General features: G+C 39.1%; 1 protein-coding gene across 1 annotated transcript in view; it reads right to left on the bottom strand.

Moving 5' to 3' along the window:
* Positions 1–20,586, bottom strand: part of XPO4 (exportin 4) — an 85,636-nt gene that overhangs the window by 10,416 nt on the left and 54,634 nt on the right. The window contains exons 10-18 of the mRNA XM_060234812.1: positions 17,526–17,702; positions 14,698–14,840; positions 14,432–14,577; positions 9,561–9,738; positions 6,414–6,573; positions 4,805–4,974; positions 3,497–3,671; positions 2,607–2,900; positions 1,225–1,405 (exon numbers count right to left, since the gene is read on the bottom strand). Coding sequence (XP_060090795.1) covers positions 1,225–1,405; positions 2,607–2,900; positions 3,497–3,671; positions 4,805–4,974; positions 6,414–6,573; positions 9,561–9,738; positions 14,432–14,577; positions 14,698–14,840; positions 17,526–17,702 — 1,624 coding nt within the window. The remainder of the gene's footprint in view (positions 1–1,224; positions 1,406–2,606; positions 2,901–3,496; positions 3,672–4,804; positions 4,975–6,413; positions 6,574–9,560; positions 9,739–14,431; positions 14,578–14,697; positions 14,841–17,525; positions 17,703–20,586) is intronic.

Genomic DNA, 20,586 nt, shown 5'->3' with positions numbered 1-20,586 from the left:
CTGATCTGCCTCATAACATTTAAACTAATTTAAGTAAACAGTTTGAGGCTAAACTCCAGTTTCAGAATAGCTTAAAGAACTTAATGAACATGCCCCCTTGCAAAAAAACATTACACTAATGCAACAGGAGTTTAATATGTGCATTAGACTTGGGCACAAACTGTAAAATGAACTGAATTTTTACTCAAACTGAGCCAGTTTGCAGTTCGCACTGTTCCCAAATCAATAACAAACCACCATTTTTTCTGTGGAGGTTCAGGTGCTTCATTAGAGTGGCTTGTTGGCCAGACAGCCTGGCCTCATTCAATCAATTCCTAGGAAATGCTGGTGGTGGACTTGTGGAGAGCCCTAGAGATGCCCACAGTAGTTGCCCATAGCTTAATTGGCAGAGCTCTCAATCTGCTCCATGGGAACAGATTGTATATATCCACCACACCCTGACTCAGCTGTTTTCACTTTTCAGCAGGAAGAGAAAGGAGTTAGCTGTCAGTGAGAGAGAATTAGAAGAATTGCTTGCTGCTGGCTGGGACTCCCTCCCACACTCAGTGGAACAACGTTTTAAACACCTCTTTCAGCTGGGACAGCAGCTGGAGGAGAGCCTGCTGAAGATTCCCTGTGAGTTTCCTGTCTCTTTTCCTGTAGCCATTCTACCACCTCTCAAACTCACTAACTGCACAAACCAGTTCAGCAGAGGGAAAAGTTTGTGGTTCGTGGAACCCAATGAACTACCATGAACTGCCATTTTCCCAGTTTGTGCCTGTCCCTAATGTGCATTTCAAGAAGACTGAAATGAACTTGGCCCTGAATACTGCAGCTGACCTGACAGAGGTACTAAGCAGTGAACACACTCTAGTTCTACATATTCTGTGTTCACTGTTGGTACAAAGCTATTTTAAAAATCTCATTAGTACTGCAATGCTGTATAGAATTTTTTAAAAATTATAGTGCTGTAATGATAGCTCTTTTGATTCCAAGACAGACACATAAAAAGAACTTGAAATTCAATTAGAAAAGTATGTAGAACAATTGTAATAGAAAAACAACTACAATTTCATTTTGAAGATATGTGATAAACTCTATCAAACACAAAAATACATAGAGCTATAACAGTTTAATCAAGTTTATAGTTACTCCAATTTCAAAGGTTTATTATCTCTAGAAAACAGACCTTTTAGATATGCTTTGGAACAACCGCCCATTTATTGCAAAATTTATTCCTCTTACCTGTGTCACTGAAGTCTATAAATTCTTTCGAAAGCAGGTTAGTAAGAAGCTCCATGATGAGAAGAAGATCCTGGTATTGGTCCTCTTCTGCTGTAACATCTATTCGTTGCCTGCCTAAATTATTCTTGGAATACACTTGAAGTAGGGTCAGACAGGCTTCATATAAATTCATGGCTTTAGACTACAAAGGAAAGAAAGAGAGATTTAATAAAGTACATTGGTGATGGAAAATTTCATTAAATCACAGTTTATTTATGGTGATTCCATAGGATTTTCAAGGCATGATATGGTTTGCCATTGCCTACCTCTTGTAGCTACCCTGAGCTTCCTTGGTGGTCTTCCATCCAAATATTAACCAGAGCTTCCAAGTTCAGACAGAATCAGGCTAGCCCAGGCCACCCAGGTCAGGGTGAAGAAATACATTAGCATTGGTAATTGTGTAGTGGTTAGAATATTACATTGGGATCTGGGAGACTGAAGTTCAAGTTCCTGCCTGCCAAAAAACTTACTGGATGACCCTGGGCAGTCGGTCCTTTCTCAGCCTAACCTACTGCAGTGGGCTGTTGTGAGGATACAATGGAACAGGTACAAATCATGTACACCCCTCCCCCGAGGTCCTTGGGTGGAATGTTGAGATAAAAATGCACTAAGATAAATTAATACATTTGTGTTACAGTCATGTTGCTTTAACATTCTGTAGTAGAGCACACAATGTCAGGAAAAATATATATCATACAGTAATATTCATCAGGCTAAATAGATAACCGATGCTACTGAAGTACTGTTGATTTCTCAGTCTTCAAGAGTCCCATTCCACTACTTAAGTATGTCTCTTGACAGCATTCCACAAAACCACATGCCCATACTGACTGTGTTTTTCAGTCCAGATAGTTGGAAGCAACTGGAGCCTAGCATTAGGATACCAGTTCCCACCCCTTTTTCTTATAGTCCAAAAGAGAAACAAGGTCCTATTACAGTTCCTTGAGACAGAAAAGAGAGAAGGAATGCCTCCTTGTATTCTTACAACTACTTCATCCATCAGCTGACTATATTTGATTCCTGTTCAAGTATGATTCACCAGACTTTCAAAGCAACTTCAACTTCATATAGAGAGCTATTTTAGAACATCTCCCTATGTTAGCTTCCTACATTTGTGATCTGGTACCAAAGCACACAACCTGGAATCCAGCAGGTGCCAATGGAAAACAGAAATGTTTATCAAAGCAGTTCTTAAAGTCACAACTGAATAGGCAGGGCCTGGAACAGGTTAAAACATCCAGCATGCGTACACTGTAGAAACTGATCCAGTTACTAAGTGTAGATCTGCAGTCTTTACAAACAGTACCTTACTTACACTCAGAGTGTATTTGCAATATTATTACCTCTCCAAGATAGCATATTTGTTTATGTGCAACTTCAACAAAAACTTCTATGATGAGGTTAACAGTCTCTGGTGTATTCTTGTACACTTCCATTAGTCCAATACAATTGTTAAGGAAGTCCATTAGAAAATTAAAGAGAATTGCTACATTGTCTATCTGGGTAGCCTCAGCAATGCCACAGAGTGCTTCTAAGGTTGCAGTGATTTCCTGTTTCACTTCTTCCTCTTGGCAGATTTGTTGGAAGTTCTCTTGGTTTATCACATTCAAGAATCTTTGTTGAAGCGGTTGAAGAACCTACATAGCAAAAACCAAAAAACCAAAATGTATTCCTGTTTCTACTTTCCTGAATATTGACAATCTCAGTTAACTGAATACACTCCCTTTATCTGGCATTTGAAATTCATTTTAAACAAATTTAGCTCACTTGTGGGGAGGGCAAATAAAAATCCAAAAAATAATAAATACATTTAAAAATCAGGATGTAAGTAGCTATAAAACTTAACAGAATTATAACGGTAACTCAGAAAGTTATTTATCTTATTGGTTCTCAGACAATAAGGAAATGTTTGTGTATACTGTTCTTCCTCAGATAGATTATAATAACATGTTAGATGACAAGAGATGATACTTCTAGATAGACTGCACAAACCTAGCAGATATTATTAAAAGGGGGAAACTAAAAAAACTCCAATAATAATTTCCATAACACTAACAAAAAGTTCTAGAATTAATATGTATGACAAAACAATGAGAATTTTAAAAAGCTGCTTCACCATAATAAAGCTCAAGATAAACAATCAGTTAAATTATATCCACAAAATTCACACATACACAAGGATCCTAGGACCAAAAATTCTAACCTTGCTTATGAAACTAAAGATCAGTCTTACCTCTGTCCAGTATTGCTGTTTAGTATCTGTGTCCATATGAGCAAAACCTCCTAGAACCAAGGCCTTCATTAATGTACGCTGTACAGAACTGGACAAAAAGTGAAGAGGTGGATTCCGCCTTGCAAACTGCTTAGCCAAGTTCCACCAGTTTTCACACTGAATTACTAAATTTGCCCTAAAAATAGAAAGATATATGAACACCCAGAGTAATTGTTTCATGCAACACTTACAGCATTGCTAGATCTTCTAGACCTATTTTAGAATTCAAGAAACCTAACTTCTATTTATATTAATCTTTTTAATGCCTCAAGAGTTCTCTCTCTCTAATGCACTCCTAAATGTGCATGACCCAGCCTATTCCCAGCTATACTTTATTCCTTGTATAGGTTTATGGAAATAATTCTGGTTTAAAACTTAGTTATTCAGAAAGTACACATGCAGGCTGTCACAGTTTAACCAGAGTTGTCTTCCTCCACAAACTAGAATTCCAAAACAAGAGTTCAATCCATGTTTAAAACCCTTGTTTGTGAAGAGAAAACTGACTCTGGCTAAAAGCCACGGATAAGTATTTGAATGTCACAACTAACAAGATGAGGATTCGTTCACAGTACTTTCCATAAGGCAGGGGGGAGGAACAAGATGGCAATACGGAACTCAAGTTAAGCCTTAGTTTGTAACACAAAAGAACTTAATGTCAGCTTCACATGATGTCTGAATACAACCTCAGTTACTAATCATACAACCAATGCAACATTTGCTACTCTGGCCAGATAACTAGTGGGCTGTGCCAACTGGTCTACTATTTTCTTAGTTTTACTTGGTTTACAAACGCATGCTCATCAATATGACTTTATAACTTATGGTATGTTATGACTTGCAAATGAATATGTGAACCAATTCTTCCATGAAGCACTGTGTTACAACTTTCCTGTCATCTGATGTCATTTCTGTCTGTAGCATTAAATCTAGGAAGGCTCATCATATGTGCAATACGACGCTGCATTCATCAAATAGTTAACAAGTATGTACCAGCCCAATGTCACCTTGAAAGCCCAGCAGTACAGGTGCTCATATAGGGAAAAGTGTTCTCATAAAATCACGGATCATTTTGCCACTTGGTGGAAAGGCCACATTCTTCAATTTAACATTGCTGTACAGTTAGATTATTCAAAACATTAAATTGTCCCATTTACTAATTATTTTGGTACATTCCACTGATGTACTCAGCTTTAAGAGTGTCTCTCTCAAAGGAATTGGATAAGCAGTTCCTCCCCCGCCCTGCCTTTAACGTTAACATTTTAGGCTTACCTCTCTCTCCTTTCTACCAATGTTACTAGCAATTGCACAGTGTCATTTGCAAGGTCCTGCTCAGAACTCCACACTGCAAGGTTGCTGATTACTTTTTCTAAAAGGTAACCCACGATCCACTGAGAACCCTCTGTGTCAGCACCAAATGCTGTACTGAATGGCAGACTTATCTACAAGAGAAGCAATTAAATTTTACTAGAACTAAAGAAAAGGCAACTCATCTTGATTCTAAGCCTTTGCCTGCTTTAGAACAACGCACATATCTACTAAGAACACAGGAGATTGTAAATAAGATTGGTATTGCAAGGGAAAAATGTCTCTCCTAGCAAATCACAGAGGACTTCCCTCCAAAGAGCATGACCTTCTCACCTCCCCCCAATGCAGACTGAAATGGCCCTCAAAATGTTGGTAGTTAGAGACAGGCAAACTGCTAGGAACAGCATTGGCTGCTGGATGTCTGAAGCAGCAGGAGGAAATCAGTAAAAACACCCCCCACCCCATACACACACACATTTGGAAATATGCTGTGAGATTCAAGCCAGCCATAGGATTCCACTCTTCGATAAATAGGGAACTTTAGACAACTAAACAGAAATAATACTCCCACATTATAACAGCACAAATGAGGGCCCACGGGGGTGGGGGGGGGATCTCGTTCTCTCCCCCTCCACTATTGCCTTTTTCTCTTCCATGAGATTTCAGTCTCTGCCCTTTTCCTGTTTCATTCTTTCCTTCCTGCCAACATACCTTTAGTTGTCCCAGTCTTCAGCTTTCCTTCCTTCCCTCTTCCCAATAAAAGCTTGTGTGGTGCCAGCTGCTAGAGCAGACCCAGCTGTGCAGTAGGGTACATGGAAGGAATTGCAAAGAACACCTCACTTTCCCCTCTATCTCTCTGTCCATACTGTTTCCTCTTCCTTCCTTCCTAGCAGCCCCCATATCCTCACTTTTTCTTGATTGCTTCTTTCCTTCCACCCACCAAGCAGACTACTTTTTATTTACCCCTCTCTGTCTTCAGCTATATATCTGTACTTCGTTTATATGGTGCCTTTCTCCACAATAGGACCCAAAGAAGCTTAAAAAATTCTCTCCTCCACTATATCCTCATAACAACACTGTAAAGTAGGTTAGGCTGAGTGTGCGTGACTGGCCCAAGGTCACTCGCTAAGCATCCATGGCAGAGTAGGGATTTGAACCTGGGTCTTCCAAGATCCTAATCTGAAATTCTAACTACTACTCCATACTGGCTTTGGGTGGTAGCTGCTGTTGAACAATAATGAATAACCAAGCCTGGGGGATTCACAAAAATGACCAGTAGCAAGTTTCTCAATGATTGCTTCCATGTCTCACTCCAATGAATTCACTCAAGAAGGCCCTGTCCCTTCCCCATGCCATTTAGAGCATTCATTCTTATAGTTACAGGTGCTGCTTATATTATTTTGTGGGGGTTTAATCCCCCTCTCTATATTTTTTTCTAATTTCAGGATTTTCCTGCAAACCTGGGGTCTTTCACAGGTTTGTAGAAAGATTTATCTTCTTTATTCTTGGCTCCAGTCTCTGGATTTAAGTATCCACTGATGGGGCCATGTTGAAAATTAGATATATTGATTACCTGATCATACAGTTTTTCATCCACTAGGAGATAGGTTTTCGCCCACCGTTTAAGGAACCATACAATATCTTTTCCCATCTGAGGGCTCAAAAGGTGCGTTAGATTTGCTCTTATTGCTCGAGACTCCACTTCTGAAACTCTTAGAATAGCAGACAATAACCTGAGAAAATTAAGATTATTGTTACTTCTAATGCTCTACCCTTGCTCTCTCACTCTCTTTCACACACACAGACACACACAGAGGCTGGAAATCTTCAAAGGATGGGAAATGACTGAGTGACATGACCCCTTCCAATATTCCTTTTTGGGGAAAAATATGTTCTCCAAGAATTCCCTCTGCTTATTCAGGCAGAGAACATGGGAATATAACATGTCCTTTGCCTTGAAGACTAGTAGTACATGATGAAAAGATAGCCCTTTAACTTTTGAACCTGGACTCTCAGATTACTGCAGCAGGAAGAGTTATTTCTAAGACCCTGACAACAGGGTAGGCGGGAATGTTTCAACTGGAACCTTGCCTAGAGTATGTGAAGCCTCTGTTGATACCTTATACTGATGGCTGTTGATCGCCATCACTTATACCAGTCTAAAGCTGGTCAGATCTCTCAGTACTGCTCAAGTGCTCTGGCGACAGACAGATGCACAGAACTATAATTTTTATTTATTGCTACAATAATGTAGGGACAGTGGCTCAGTTGGTAGAGCATCTGCTTGGGAAGCAGAAGGTCCCAGGTTCAATCCCTGGCATCTCCAAAAAAGGGTCCAGGCAAAGAGGTGTGAAAAACCTCAGCTTGAGACCCTGGAGAGCCGCTGCCAGTCTGAGAAGACAATACTGACTTCGATGGACCAAGGGTCTGATTCAGTATAAGGCAGCTTCATATGTTCATATGTAATGTGTACAACCTGGAAACAAACTGTTTCATGCGGTAAGAACTAAAAGGCCATAATTCAATGGTAGAACACAAGGTTCAATGCAAAAGGTCTCAGGGTGAATCTCCCACACCTCCAGTTAAAAGCTTTAGGGTAAAAGTCTGATCCATCCCCACTACCTAAGACCTTGGAAAGCATCTGCTAGTTGAAAGGCAGTGAGTGAAACAGGTTAATGGTATTTATACTTACTTATACTTGAATTTGCAATGTATCTATGAGATGTTTCTGCAATTAGCAACATCAGATTTGAAGGGGAAACTATTACCAGGGATATGCAATAAGCATAAAATGCAATTTCTTAGAACAGGGGTCCCCGGTGTGGTCCCATGGGCACCATGGTGCCTGCCAACACCTTTTCCGGTGCTCGCTAAATATTTTTAGGAAATGGGTTAGGCCAGATAGGACTTTTGTACAGCAAGGCTTCTGATTGGCTAATGGAGATCTGATTGACTGAAGTTAAGCCTGCTGGAATCATTTTGTGGCTGTTTGGCTGGCTGTGCCTCCGGTGGCAGCCATTTTATGTCTGCACCCATCACACCATGTCAGGTTTCCAAAGGTGCCCACAGGTTCAAAAAAGGTTGGGGACCTATGGCTTAGAATGTGTTTATTATGTATTGTGTCAAGTGGTTCTTAAAGGTAAAGGGAGTCCCTTGTGCAAGCACCAGTCGTTTTTTACTCTGGTGTGACAACGTTTTCACGGCAGACATTTTACAGGGTGGTTTGCCATTTCCTTCCCCAGTCATCTGCACTTTCCCCCCAACAAGCTGGGTACTCATTTTACCGACCTCGGAAGGATGGAAGGCTGAGTCAACCTAGAGCTGGCTACCTTAACCAGATTCCGCTGGGATCGAACTCAGGTCATGAGCAGAGGGCTCTGACTGCAGTACTGCAGCTTTACCACTCTGCGCCATGGGGCTCTTGATCAAGTGGTTCTTAGGTATGCTTAAATCCTATTAAAATCAGTGGCACTCAAATGCTGATGTGAATCTTAAATCCAAATGAAATCAGTAGATTCATATTTATTCAGAACTTTTTCTTCTGCACCATATTTTTATGTTGATCTAGAAAGCTATCTTCTGATGAAGCGTGCATGTGCACAAAAATTTATTCCCTGAATTAAACTGTTAGTCTTAAAGGTGCCACTGGACTCAAACTGTTCTTTACTGATAGTGTCTAAACTTTCTTATTGTTAGCTTTGAAACTTTGTTATTTTCCCAATGTTAGCAGGCAAATACTTTCTACTGCTGTTTTTTGCAGAGTACCAGGACTTCTACATGACCCCTTGTATTTAGCAATTAACAGTTTGATCCCATAACTTGCAGTACTTCCATGAGGATGCCTGGCATTGAGTGAACCTCTTACTGCAGCAGCATATCACCACAAACAAAGTTTAGCCTGAGGGCATAAATAATACTTCAGTATGTCTAATCCAGACATCGCAGGAATCAAATGCGTAGTAATAAAAATATTTATCTCGTAACTTTCAGAACATTAATCCTGAAAAAGAACACAACATCTTCTGGGGCTGAAACTAGTAGCACAACTACCACTTCTTCAAAATAGGATTTTAGGTACACATTATTTTATTAATCTTATAAAGGGATAGAATTCTTCTAAGTATTACCTGATGGTCAACTGAAAATCAGCATATAATCTTAACTCTTTTAGGAGATAGGCTGTCTGATTCAGAGCCCTAACAGTTGATTTCCTACAGCTGAAAAAGTCTGTCAATTTTAATAACTTCAAGCAATTAAAAAATGTCATATTAGCTTGAAGAACCAAGGTGTACATATTTCGTTCTCTGCTCACAACAGCTTTCTGGGTAATCATTTCTACCATGATATCAGCCATTTATCTCAGCAAATCACCCAAATCACCTCTTGATGGAAATTCTTTGTGTGTACATAACAACTTTTCAACTTCATTTTATATCCTGACATACAGCCCTCCAAACATGGCATTCTCAAAGCTGCCCCTACAATGAAGACTGGTTTTAACTTGTTACTCAGCTCTAACCATTTCTTAGTAGTTTAAGCTACTTTGGTGAGCTATCAACTCCAGGTCACTATGGTCAGCTTGATATCTGCTACTTTTTACCATCTGCAACATTCACAATGCTATCATTTTAATGTGAACTAATAATCTCTAGTGTTATTTGCTGTCTACCTCTAAGGGTTTTTTCCCCAATATTTGGTATTAAGATACTAAATAAATTACCTAATAACAGAATCGGTTCTGTTGTACCCTGGAATGGAAGAGGCCTTTTCTCCTGGAGATCCAAGAATTTGAAGCGTTGTATTGATGTCAACCTCAGTTGAATGCTTAATGGAATACTCCATTATTTCTGGAGGTATTAGCGGAGTCTCTCCCTGAGTATCATTAGCTAAGAGGTAGCCTTAAAATTAAAAGCAAACAAAAAAAGAAAGTAGTGACCTCAGGTTACCTGACCTAGGTTAAATACTGCTTTAAGGGCCATCACAAGAGATGCTGGGAGATCTGGCATCAACATTTGACTAAATTCTATCATAGGCTTATGGACCTTAAGGTGTATCTTGTATTTAGTGTATTTCAGTTTTCTGCATATGAGAAGACAGATTAAAATATACAATGGAATAGGATCACTGGAAAAACACACCACAGGGGAAGAAAATACTTGATTCATCATAAGACACCACAGCAAATGTAAGCTAACTTTTAAAAAGTGCATTTATTTGCCACAACAGAAAACACTAATACTATCTAATGTTTCACTGCAACTATACCACAGGTTAAACTTAAAATTTTCTCAGAAGTTTCCAGAATCCTGGCAATAAAAAAAAAAATCTAACTTTTCATAAAAAGTACATAATGGCAAGAAGAGATTACTACATTTAGAGTTATAGTAAATGAAAGTCCAGGAGAAACAAGGCTATAACCCTATGCAGAGAAAGCCTATACAAGGTTGGGGAACCTGGATCATACTATTCCACCTCATTCCCAGACATGCCTATATGTTAGACGTCACATTCAAACAAGGAGAGAACATGTGTTGGTCTTGAGGTTCCTATTCAGATGTAAGTTCCAAAAGGCAGGAGCCATGAAGATTTGTGAAGTACACACCACAAGGGCATGGTTGGTCTGTGCAATCCCAATGTTTCATCAAATGCAAGACTTCATTATTTGCATTTGGCACAAGTCCTTGAGAAACAGAATTTTTTTCCCATATGAAGCAAACTTTTGAGAAGTATTAGATAGGCACATAACATGATGTTATCAATTAAATACGGCAATCAGTTCTATAAAACATTAATGGTCAAGCTGCACGGTGTCTACCAAGACCATACTCTTAAAACAGGCTTATTATTACTGTTTATATAGTCAATTTAGAGCAACACAGCTTTGAGAGAGATACTTGTACCTGTTTAAAAGAAAAACTGGACTTGTAAAGTTTTGTTCCTGTTGGTAAGAGGAGAACTGCTTATATCGGGATGAAGCTTCTCCTATTTTCGTAAGCAGGGCCAGAATCCTCGTTAACTAGAAAGCAGTAAACAGTTTCCCCTTTGACTAAAAAACTCAACTGGTAAAAAGAACACCGTCCATTAACATGAAATACAGTATGATCTACCCCTAAAGAGAAGAATAGGTTTGAAAAGAGATGAAAGAAGACTGTCCCATAGCCCCTTATCCAGAGGACAGTCATTCTAGAGACCCCATCCTCAGAACTCAGGAAGAATAAACTGCTCTCCCTATGCAATTAAGTATGAAATGGAGGCAAATCCAACTTTCCTTTCTCAGATAGGGCGGCAGAGCAGGTTCTGCAGAAACAAAACCTTCGGTTCTATTGTATCAAGCAAATGTATGGCTAGACAACAGCAAGATCCAAAGAGGAATTTACTGAAAGGTCATTGATAGAGAAGTTAGCTGCTGCTTGTCTAACAGACTGTGCTATAATACTTACAGTACAACAATGATACAACCTCTCAACTATCAGAAGTGGATCTTGAAGCCTTCCTCCCTAGCTGAATGCTTCAGCTGGATCCTTGCTTGAAAGAAAAAAAAAGAAAAAAGCACTCCCCTGCACTTTATTATCTTATATGTAGACTATGTAACAATGCAGTGATCCTCCAACTATTAAGAATATTGTAACAGTCTCTTGCTGTGTTGGAAAAAGGAGGATGATTCCTTGAGATCTATACAGATGTGATCCTTCTTGGGGATAAGCTTATCTTCATGCAGTTATTTTTGTTAACTGATAGGGAGGCTATTTTTAAAAAAACTATTTGAGCTGAAGATGCTGTCACCTGGAAAACCATCTTGAGAACTCTCTTATAATAGCCTTGCTATGAAGTCCTTCAAGTGAGCCTGTAAAGGTCTGTCAAACAACTATATTCAATCCTCATATTGGAGATCTATGATGAATGGGAAGGCCTCTGTGAGAAAGTAACTAGAATGTCAGGGTGAGACAAGACATGCTTAGCATGATTACTGTCAAGGACACTTGCCAGGGCACGCTACTGTCTCTTAAGAGTACTGGAACCAAATTGTTCATGTACTTTTCACTGGAAGAACCTGAGAATGTTTTGGACTCTAGCTTTTGAAGATGAAATATGATCAAAGATCCCGAAGAAGGTATTCTGCATAGTCCCAATTCTCTGGACAGACCACTTGCAAGATAATATCTGGGTAACAAAGAATAGCCTTCTTGAGTAAGAGTGGTTGATTCAACATCTATACCAATGGTGCCATTTTAGAGTGCAGTGGGATATCAAACCTTGCTGAAAAACACTGTAGTACTCCGATGAGAACACTTATTGGCTTAAAGTATCAGAGACTGTATAGGCAATATCAATATAGAAGAATTTTCACTCTCTCCTTCTTGAGCTTTCCAATTCTTTGGAAATCCAGAAACCACTCTGCTGCATCCATCTGCTAGTTCATCTCCATGTTCACAGTGTCTTAAAGATGTCCAGCTTTCAGAGAGGGAAGCCAGAAATCTGTCCATTAGAACAACAGCACTGCTTTCTTGGTGACGAATCAATGTCCTCTTCCTGCCCTGATGACTGTCACATACTTTGCTGTAGTGTCCCTACTCCTATATTATGGCCCGCAGGAGAAACTTGTGGAGCATGAAATGGTTGGCTCTAAGATCTATCCCGTTTATGCTCAGCTGAACCTCATCATCCAGAAATGATGAATTTTTCTTAATCACCTATGCCACTCTTCTCTATATTCAGTATTTGACAATTCTTGTATAAATTAAATAGATCCATTCATCAAGAGAGAGGATGTACACAGGACAAACTTCATGCAAGATACCACTGAACTTACAGTTTCTGCAGGGACATAAGGCTACTGTTTTTATTAATCTAAGCTCTTGGTAGAGATGCAAGAGAAACAACTTCTACCATGAGAGATTATAATTTAATCTTTACTAGATACACACCTGTTCTCTGTATAAAAAATATTGGCCACTACATAGGATCTTGGTAAAGATCCTGTGTGCTAATAAGAAACCAAAACAGAAGTCATATGCTGATATATTTGAAGACTATGTGCAATCTAAAAAACTATATTGTCTGTACATGTAAGCAAGAGTCAGCAAGCTATACTGCCACCAGAATGTTCCAGACCAGTTGAATTACATCCAGGATAGATCTCATCATCCTGGGTGTACCTCAACTGGTCTGGAACACTCTGGCGGCAGTATAGCTTGCTGAATCTTGCTTACATGTACTAGTTTAATCAGATGTGTCTGGGTGACATATTTCAGATATAGGATGACTCTCCAACCTACTGTCATTTGGAGCATGGCAAAGAAAATGGGAAAAGTACTTGTCAGTCTCTGAGTGTGTGAGGGAGGACTTCTCTCATATCCTGATAGCTAACAGATGTTGAATGGTTGTCTCCAATGTCATAATTTTGTTGAGAGATTTCTGGATCAGTGAAAGTAAAGACTGGTCCTATGGGAGCACACTTGGCATCAAAGCACAGCCAGGTGTCAAGTAGCAGAGACTTTTCTTCAGCTCATGAATAAGCTAATGAGAGCCATAACAGACAATACTAAGCTATGCCAACCACTGGTTTGACTTAGTATAAAACAGCATAACGTAACTGTTTTGGAGGAAACTGCTTCATCTCAGCATGTGCCAGAGGAAGACTTAAAAGGGTTTTTTGCCATGAAGAATACTTCTGTTGCTTCTAAGGGTTTTGTGAAGTTGTGAATTTCTGCTCTTGTTCTTGACTAAGCTGGATAGTTTTGATCACTTGCATGTGGTAGTCACTACTGCTGCTGGATAAGTTCTGGCTCCTTCAATTACATTTGTGGCTTCTGTCCTTCCTTTTTCTTTCGAAGCTGGCTCTGGCTACTAGGATACATTGTGTTAAATGACTGGGTAGGCTATATCAGGGTAAAGTACATCTCCATCCATATTAGTAAGCTTCTCTGACACTGGTGGGAACCAACTCCCAGTAGGTTTTAAAGAATGATTGCCTAAGTTGCCACCCCCACTCAGTGCATGGGAGATGACAGTTCTACTGTCATACTTCCAAGTGCTTAGATCTACTGCTTCAGAGGCCTTAACGCTGAGCAATCCAGTTTCGTGTGCTATGCTTTGACCACCATTTTGGGTGGCTGATTTCATATTACCTCTCATAGCAGGGGATAAACAGACTCCCTTTGATTTCCTGAAGATCTAGAGTTGTTGCATGAGAGAAATTGGAGGCTGGAGATTTAGAGTTTACTCAGTTTTGCTGTTATGCTACAGTCCATGAAATACTTCACTCAGCTGTTTGATAGGACCTAAGAAATTGAGTGGTGGATTCTTCTTCACTTCCTGTTTCAATGAAAATCCAGGTTTACCTACTACAGTAGGAAGTTTTCATCCTAAAGTAAACTGCTCTCCTCTTCCAAATACAGCGTTAGGTATTGCACTTGAGTATTATGGAGAACCAAGTCTGTGTGCGTGTAAGGAGTACATTCAGTTTTCTGAAGACTCACTATGGAGGTTCTGCCAACACATACCATCAGTTAAGCTAACAAGTTTGGCAAAGGAATGTCCATTTGCAATGGAACAATATCAACATGTGTGTTTATGAATGTTTTCACTCACCTGTGACTAGAATAAGCCAATGAATATCCTCATACAGATCATCAAGCACTTTATTATCCACAGAGCCTGATCCTGGTGAGGCAATTAACTGCTGCTGATGTCTTTGTAACTGGCCATGAAGCCTTGTCACTCTATCTTCTAATAAACTGAGGAGAAAGAGCAAGCTTGATAGTAATTAAATTCACATGGGGGGAAAATCCCCAACAAAACCCTGTAGAGATGATTCTAAGTTATAATATCCCTTTGTAAAAAAGCAGCATATATACCTTGTAAGAAGAGGTATACAGTGTTCGGCAGCAATTCTTCCTAACATGCCTACGCTGGCCAGCTGGTCAGAGAACTGATCTCTGTCATCCTCCTGTAGTTCACTTATTTCTTCTTCTTCTCTAGAGGCTACACCATTGGCAGTCTGACATTTAAAAGAAGATAAATTACATTATGTTGTAAAAAATAATTCTACAGAATTCCTGCTTTTTAAAAAGTCAGATAAGCTGACAATCACATGTGTTTCCAGAAATAACCCCAGCCTCAGTTCTTTTTCCAAGCCTCAGTTTCTTTTCTGGAAAATGGAAAAAAGGCTTCCATATATTATGAAAGAAGATGAATTCTCCACAATACACTAAAAGTGCAACACTCGCCAATCCAAAAAAGTCAACAAAATACAGAAAGCTTCATGGCTGTCAAGGAGCAGAATATACAATTTGCAACACATAAAGCCAGGTGCAGCCCAACTAGTCATATGGTGACTGGTGAGCCATCATATGTTTGATAATGTTGTGGGTTTTGGTGGGACTCAAAACAGGAAGTTTTCTGGACGCTGCCATACATGGCCAGTGAGTTAAGTGAAACTGTGCAAACCTGCTTTAAAGAGATTAAATACTAAGGCCTTTTAAATATTCTTTGCCATGCTCTGGCAGAGCTCTGACTAAATTATGTTAATCTAATCTGTTTGCAGAATAATTTATGCAGCCCTGCCCCCAGCTTGCAAGCGTAAAAGCCTAAATACTCAGGAGGCCAAATGTTGCTCTACAGGCCTAGTGACATCTCCACAGTTACAGAATACTGTCAGAACGCTCAAGGTTGATTCAGATAGTCTTCCAAACCATTCAAACACCTAACTGTGTTTAGCATGTGTGTCCAATCTACAAAAACTCTCTTCATCTCACAGCTTCTGGTTCTTTTTGTAGGCAGGCATTAAGTATATCTTGCTGACTCAGATATTACAGTCAATTATGGTTAGCGCTAACCAAGAAATTTAGAGATAATCTATGATGCAAGATGGGGAAATTTCCAATTATGTCCAATTTCTCAAATCATTGTTTTTGGCTCAGTTCAGATATTCCTTCAGTTATAGTAGAATAATCATCAATGATGGGCTAGGGCTGTGAACTAAGTGTTTACTGCTATGCACTATGGTTGTTCAAAGATAAAACTCCAAGATTATGAAAAATTGTTAGCTTGAAGTAGGTGAGAAAACCAGAAAACTACATTAAAATGAAGTCTCAGTGTTTTAATCACAGAATCCCCATTTGTTAAGATGTACACAGTTTACATCAGTTCAGATATTGCTCATTTAAATTAATTTTCTTCTCACTACAATACTGCAGGCAGCCCCAGGTGCCAACTGCACATAATGTTACAGAGACTAAAAGCAAGGACTTTTTTTTTTTTTGCACAGGGAAAATCATATTCAACTAGAAGGGGCCTATTTCAAAACTAACCAGATTAGTCCAAAAATCACATATTTAAATGTTTTAGATTGTTCTCCCCCCCCCCCCAAATTTACTGCGGTTTTCAACCTTTTCAGCTTTCTCCCTCCACAGCAAGAAATAAAAAATTCACTCTAAAATTAAAGCAGACACACATAATAAAAACTCAAACGACACTATCTTTTTGCCACCAAAGAGGATGCAGAAACTGGATCCTTGCCTTGTGTTCTTCCCAAGGGGCTCTTTAAACCCTCTTTCCTTTATGCAAACCGGCAAATAATACTCTTAAAACTTCAAAGCCTCAGCTGTTTACTGAAGAGTGTCTCTCTATTCGAAAATCCCAGCCACTGCTTTGATATTGAACAAGCCAGGCTCTGCAATGCCAGCTGTGACTTTTAAATGGTTACTTGTGGGATGAATGACTTATCTTACAGAAGACCATGAATTAACCTATATAAACAAGTTATGCCAAGATTGCTAGGCAATAAATTTAAAGGCCTATGAAATAGTCTGTTATACCAACACTTGCAAGTATTTGTTAGGGCTATCAAGAGCATCAAATTCAGGCTCTCTTTATGCTGTCACAAAGCAACAATAAGAGATATTCCTTATAAAAGCAACAAGGAGATACCATATCTGCCATGTATAAAACTGATCTCTAAGCAGCAGGCTATACTAATGCTTCTCCAAATTTTACACATGCCATCATAGCAGGTAATGAAAACTGGAAGAGCCTCAAGGAGGAAAAGGAGCCACTGGCATGTGGCCAAGTGATGGGCTTATTCTGACATTCTGTTTCTACTGTCTTGCTATTGCTGTTGGGTAGCCTTTACGCCTACTGGTTTGGGGATTTTCTTTAAACCTTGAATTGTTTCAACCTGTTTTTATTGTAAATGGTCTTGAGGACCGTTATGACTGAAAAGCAGTAGCTGAACAGAGTCAATGATTCTTCTTTGGCTGCTTATTCAGTGAAGGAGACACCTGCTGATGAAATGCAGAAGGAAAAGCCTTCCATCAGCTGCTCCTCCTTACCTGTCAACATGTCTTCCACCTCCTCTTAACTTGTGAAGAAACCTTCAGAAGTTCAGAAGGTTTTTCACATAAGCATGTGGTTCAGCTCTAATCTGAATACAGTTACAGAATTCCTAGTACAAAAACGTAACACGAAAGTTCTGAGCCCTGCACTGGCAAGAGAGTATGGATATGAGACAAGCTGCTTTCCGTTCAACCATATACTTAGAAACTGGACTTATCGCTATTTACACCAATACAGATAATGTATTTAAGACAATGTTTACCATTTTTTTTGTTAAATTGAATATTAAAAACATAGAACCTTAATCACTCTGTATACTACAAATTTTGTTATCACATCAAGAACTTACCAAATTCCTTGTACCATCAGGAGCAGCTAAGTGGCACTGGATGTAAGAATTAAAAACCTGAACAGCATGCTGAGTAAAGAAGCCTTTATGGAAATGTTTGTCATCTTGTACTAAAGTAAGCCAAGATTCCAAGAGCTTGTCATATGCCTCCATATATACCATGTCATCTTTGTCAAGCTAGGATAGAGAGGGGGGAAAAAATTACCAAAGAGTGGTCCAAGTTTCACCAAATTAGTTTCTTGCTCATTAATAATTCAAAAGAGAAAACTATTGCCATTCATATATCATATCATTTTTAAAAATTTGTTCTAAAGTGATCAGAGTTGGCATTTCATGATGTTAAATGACTGGCATCTTTGAAAACTGGCACATAAACAAAAACTGCAACATATGAAGCAGATATATTTTATTACTTCAATACATGTGTCAGAGTCATTGTGAATTTAAATACGATTTATCTGAAAAAGGTTCTAAATGAACTACAGATAGTCCGTGAAGTCAGTTTAATTTGTGAACTAAAATAAGGCAAATGGAATTCTGAAAACAAAAAGTGGTAAACAATCCCACATCATGCTACAGGTTTGCTTAAGACAAAACCCTAATCCTGGCTTCTAGACTTTTCCAGTAACAACTGGCAAATTCATGTAGCAATCCACTTCACTGCACATGCATGGAATTGCAGCCTTATTCATACAAACTCAACAAAGTCAAAATGCAATGAGACAGCCAGATAGTACCTCTCAGCCCTGCTGTGTAAACTCACTTGTCTGGGTCTTTTTCACTTGCTTTATGTGCTGATACATATATGTCCCACAGTACACAATTCATATTCAGTAAACAGGAAAGTAGATAAAGGATTATTAGACCTATACATGTTCATTCCCCCAAGTTTTCCACTATTAAAGGGGGAAACGTAGTGTTCTAAGTGCTGCAGGCACCCTGCCCGGCTAGAAGACCATTTGCCCTGGGCATACAGCTTTTTGAAAGCTTGTAAGTGACAGTGGAAAGAAAGGAAACCTGATCAAACTCTTGTATTCTTCCCCTACTCTTCTTTTGCTGAAATCTGAACAGATTTATTATTCCATCTGATTGGTACTAGCTTGTAAATATTAAGGGAAAATCAACTCTGAAAAGAAAACATGTTTTGAGAAGCCCACAAAATGATATGTTTGATATACTGTCCTGGTAACACAAAGTTCTGGATTGTTTTAGTAATGCTATGAGGTATTACAATTTTAAATACGGTTAAATTGTGGAAACTGAGCTAGCAGCATGTAATGCTGAGGCAAACTGTGAAACAATCTTCCTGAAAAGACAAGAGCCTGTTTCCAGTCTGTTAAGTGCCATTAGAACAGTTCTGCAAGCACCTGGTCAATAACCACATTGTGTCTCTCCCTGGTCATTTAAATTAGCACACATGCTTAAAGACTCTTCAGGCACAAGGACATGCTGTACCAATATGAACCTACAAGGCATGAAGAACTGCCAGTGCACAGTCCTTTGCAGGAAATTAGATACTCATATGGAGCCATCTGTACCAGCAACATAAAATAAAATCCACAACCAGGAAAGTTAAATGCCACTATGGCACTGCACTCACAATGATACTGTAGCTAGCACTTTATTCTTCTTAGTTGCCATTCAGTCTCTACTGACGAAAGACTTTAGAAAGAGTTCATGCAAGTGGTAGAAGAAACATCAGTGAACAGAAGACCATCAAGCTTCTCGACCAAAGGTACAAGTCTAGAGTACTTTGTATCCCAAGCAAAGTGCACTGATGTAAGAGACAAACCCAAATGTATATTTGCTTATCACTTTGCTTGTTATACTTGTATACTACCCTTCCTGCATGTTATCATGTATTCACGTACTACAAGTGCTCCAGCTGCTCCTCTCTTCAGCCACACGTTCAGCTTCAGACACACACTTCCAGGTCATGCTCTAAACCAGGAGATACCTTTTGCCATTTAGTCCCTTGTTACCAGCTAAGGGCATACAGCTGCTGATACCACCTTTCACTCCTGCCACAATTATTTCCACTCTGCAAGGTGACTCCAAATTTTCTTGTACAGCCATTTTCTTGCTTCCACCTGGTTAAATGTTGCAACCACTGAAGCCAATTCTGAGCACTTTATGATTAAAATCACACAGGCTACACAGAATAGTCTTGAGTACACACTATTAAGAAATCATCACTAGATGTGGTAAATCTCGTTCAGATGCTGCCAATCACAAAAATGGGAAATAAAAATAATCAAGGAGTGTGAGAATAAAAGGCAAAAAGATTGTAGCAGGAAATGAACAGGAATAATAGACATGGAGCAGGAAGAGGGTAATCTGAATAGAAATGCTCTCTCCATCATCTATTGCTGTCTACAGCACAGATTTCTTTTCCTCCTGAACCTTTAAGTAAAAATTAGGCTTAGTAGACCTCTGCTGCAGAGGCAAAAGTCAATGCCTATAATACGAACAGGGCTTTCAGACAAGAAAATTGCTATGTATGGAAGAAAATTTGGAGTCAGATCCAAACTATCAAAAATGAAGCATGCTCAGGTAACAGGTCTGCCTTGCATCTCTCTGTTTTCTGTACCATCTGAAAAATTGCTCCTGATGACTGTGGCTGTAGCTAAAGTGAGAAATCTGCAGAAAGACACAGATCCTCCCCCCCCCCCCCCGCCTCCGGTGAGTGGAAGTCTCTTCCACTCATGCAAGAATACCTTTGGAGCAAATTCCTGAAATGCATTCGCCCAGAATTTACTATTTCTTTTAGCTAATCTTATTGTTTTTTTAGGAAGCATAATAATAATCAAGCTGTATGATACAAGCCTGTTCATACTGAAGTCCATAAAAGTACTATCCTTTCAAGAAGGCTTATTAAAGGAATACTTTAAACACAAACTAAAATTGTTTAGGGACTATGGCATTCCTAAGGCTGAATAAATTTTCTGCAATAATTTAATATGACCAAAAAAGGTACATTTCAGTTTTGCTGCCAAGTTATTCCAGTTTTCCCACATTAAAATCTAAAAAAATCCAAAGGCTGCTAGATATACTGAATAAT

This window comes from Heteronotia binoei, chromosome 3 (genome assembly GCF_032191835.1).
Source record: "Heteronotia binoei isolate CCM8104 ecotype False Entrance Well chromosome 3, APGP_CSIRO_Hbin_v1, whole genome shotgun sequence".
Taxonomy (NCBI): Eukaryota; Metazoa; Chordata; class Lepidosauria; order Squamata; family Gekkonidae; genus Heteronotia; species Heteronotia binoei.
Note: the sequence above shows the minus strand (reverse complement) of the source record. Positions and strands in the feature narration are given on the sequence as shown.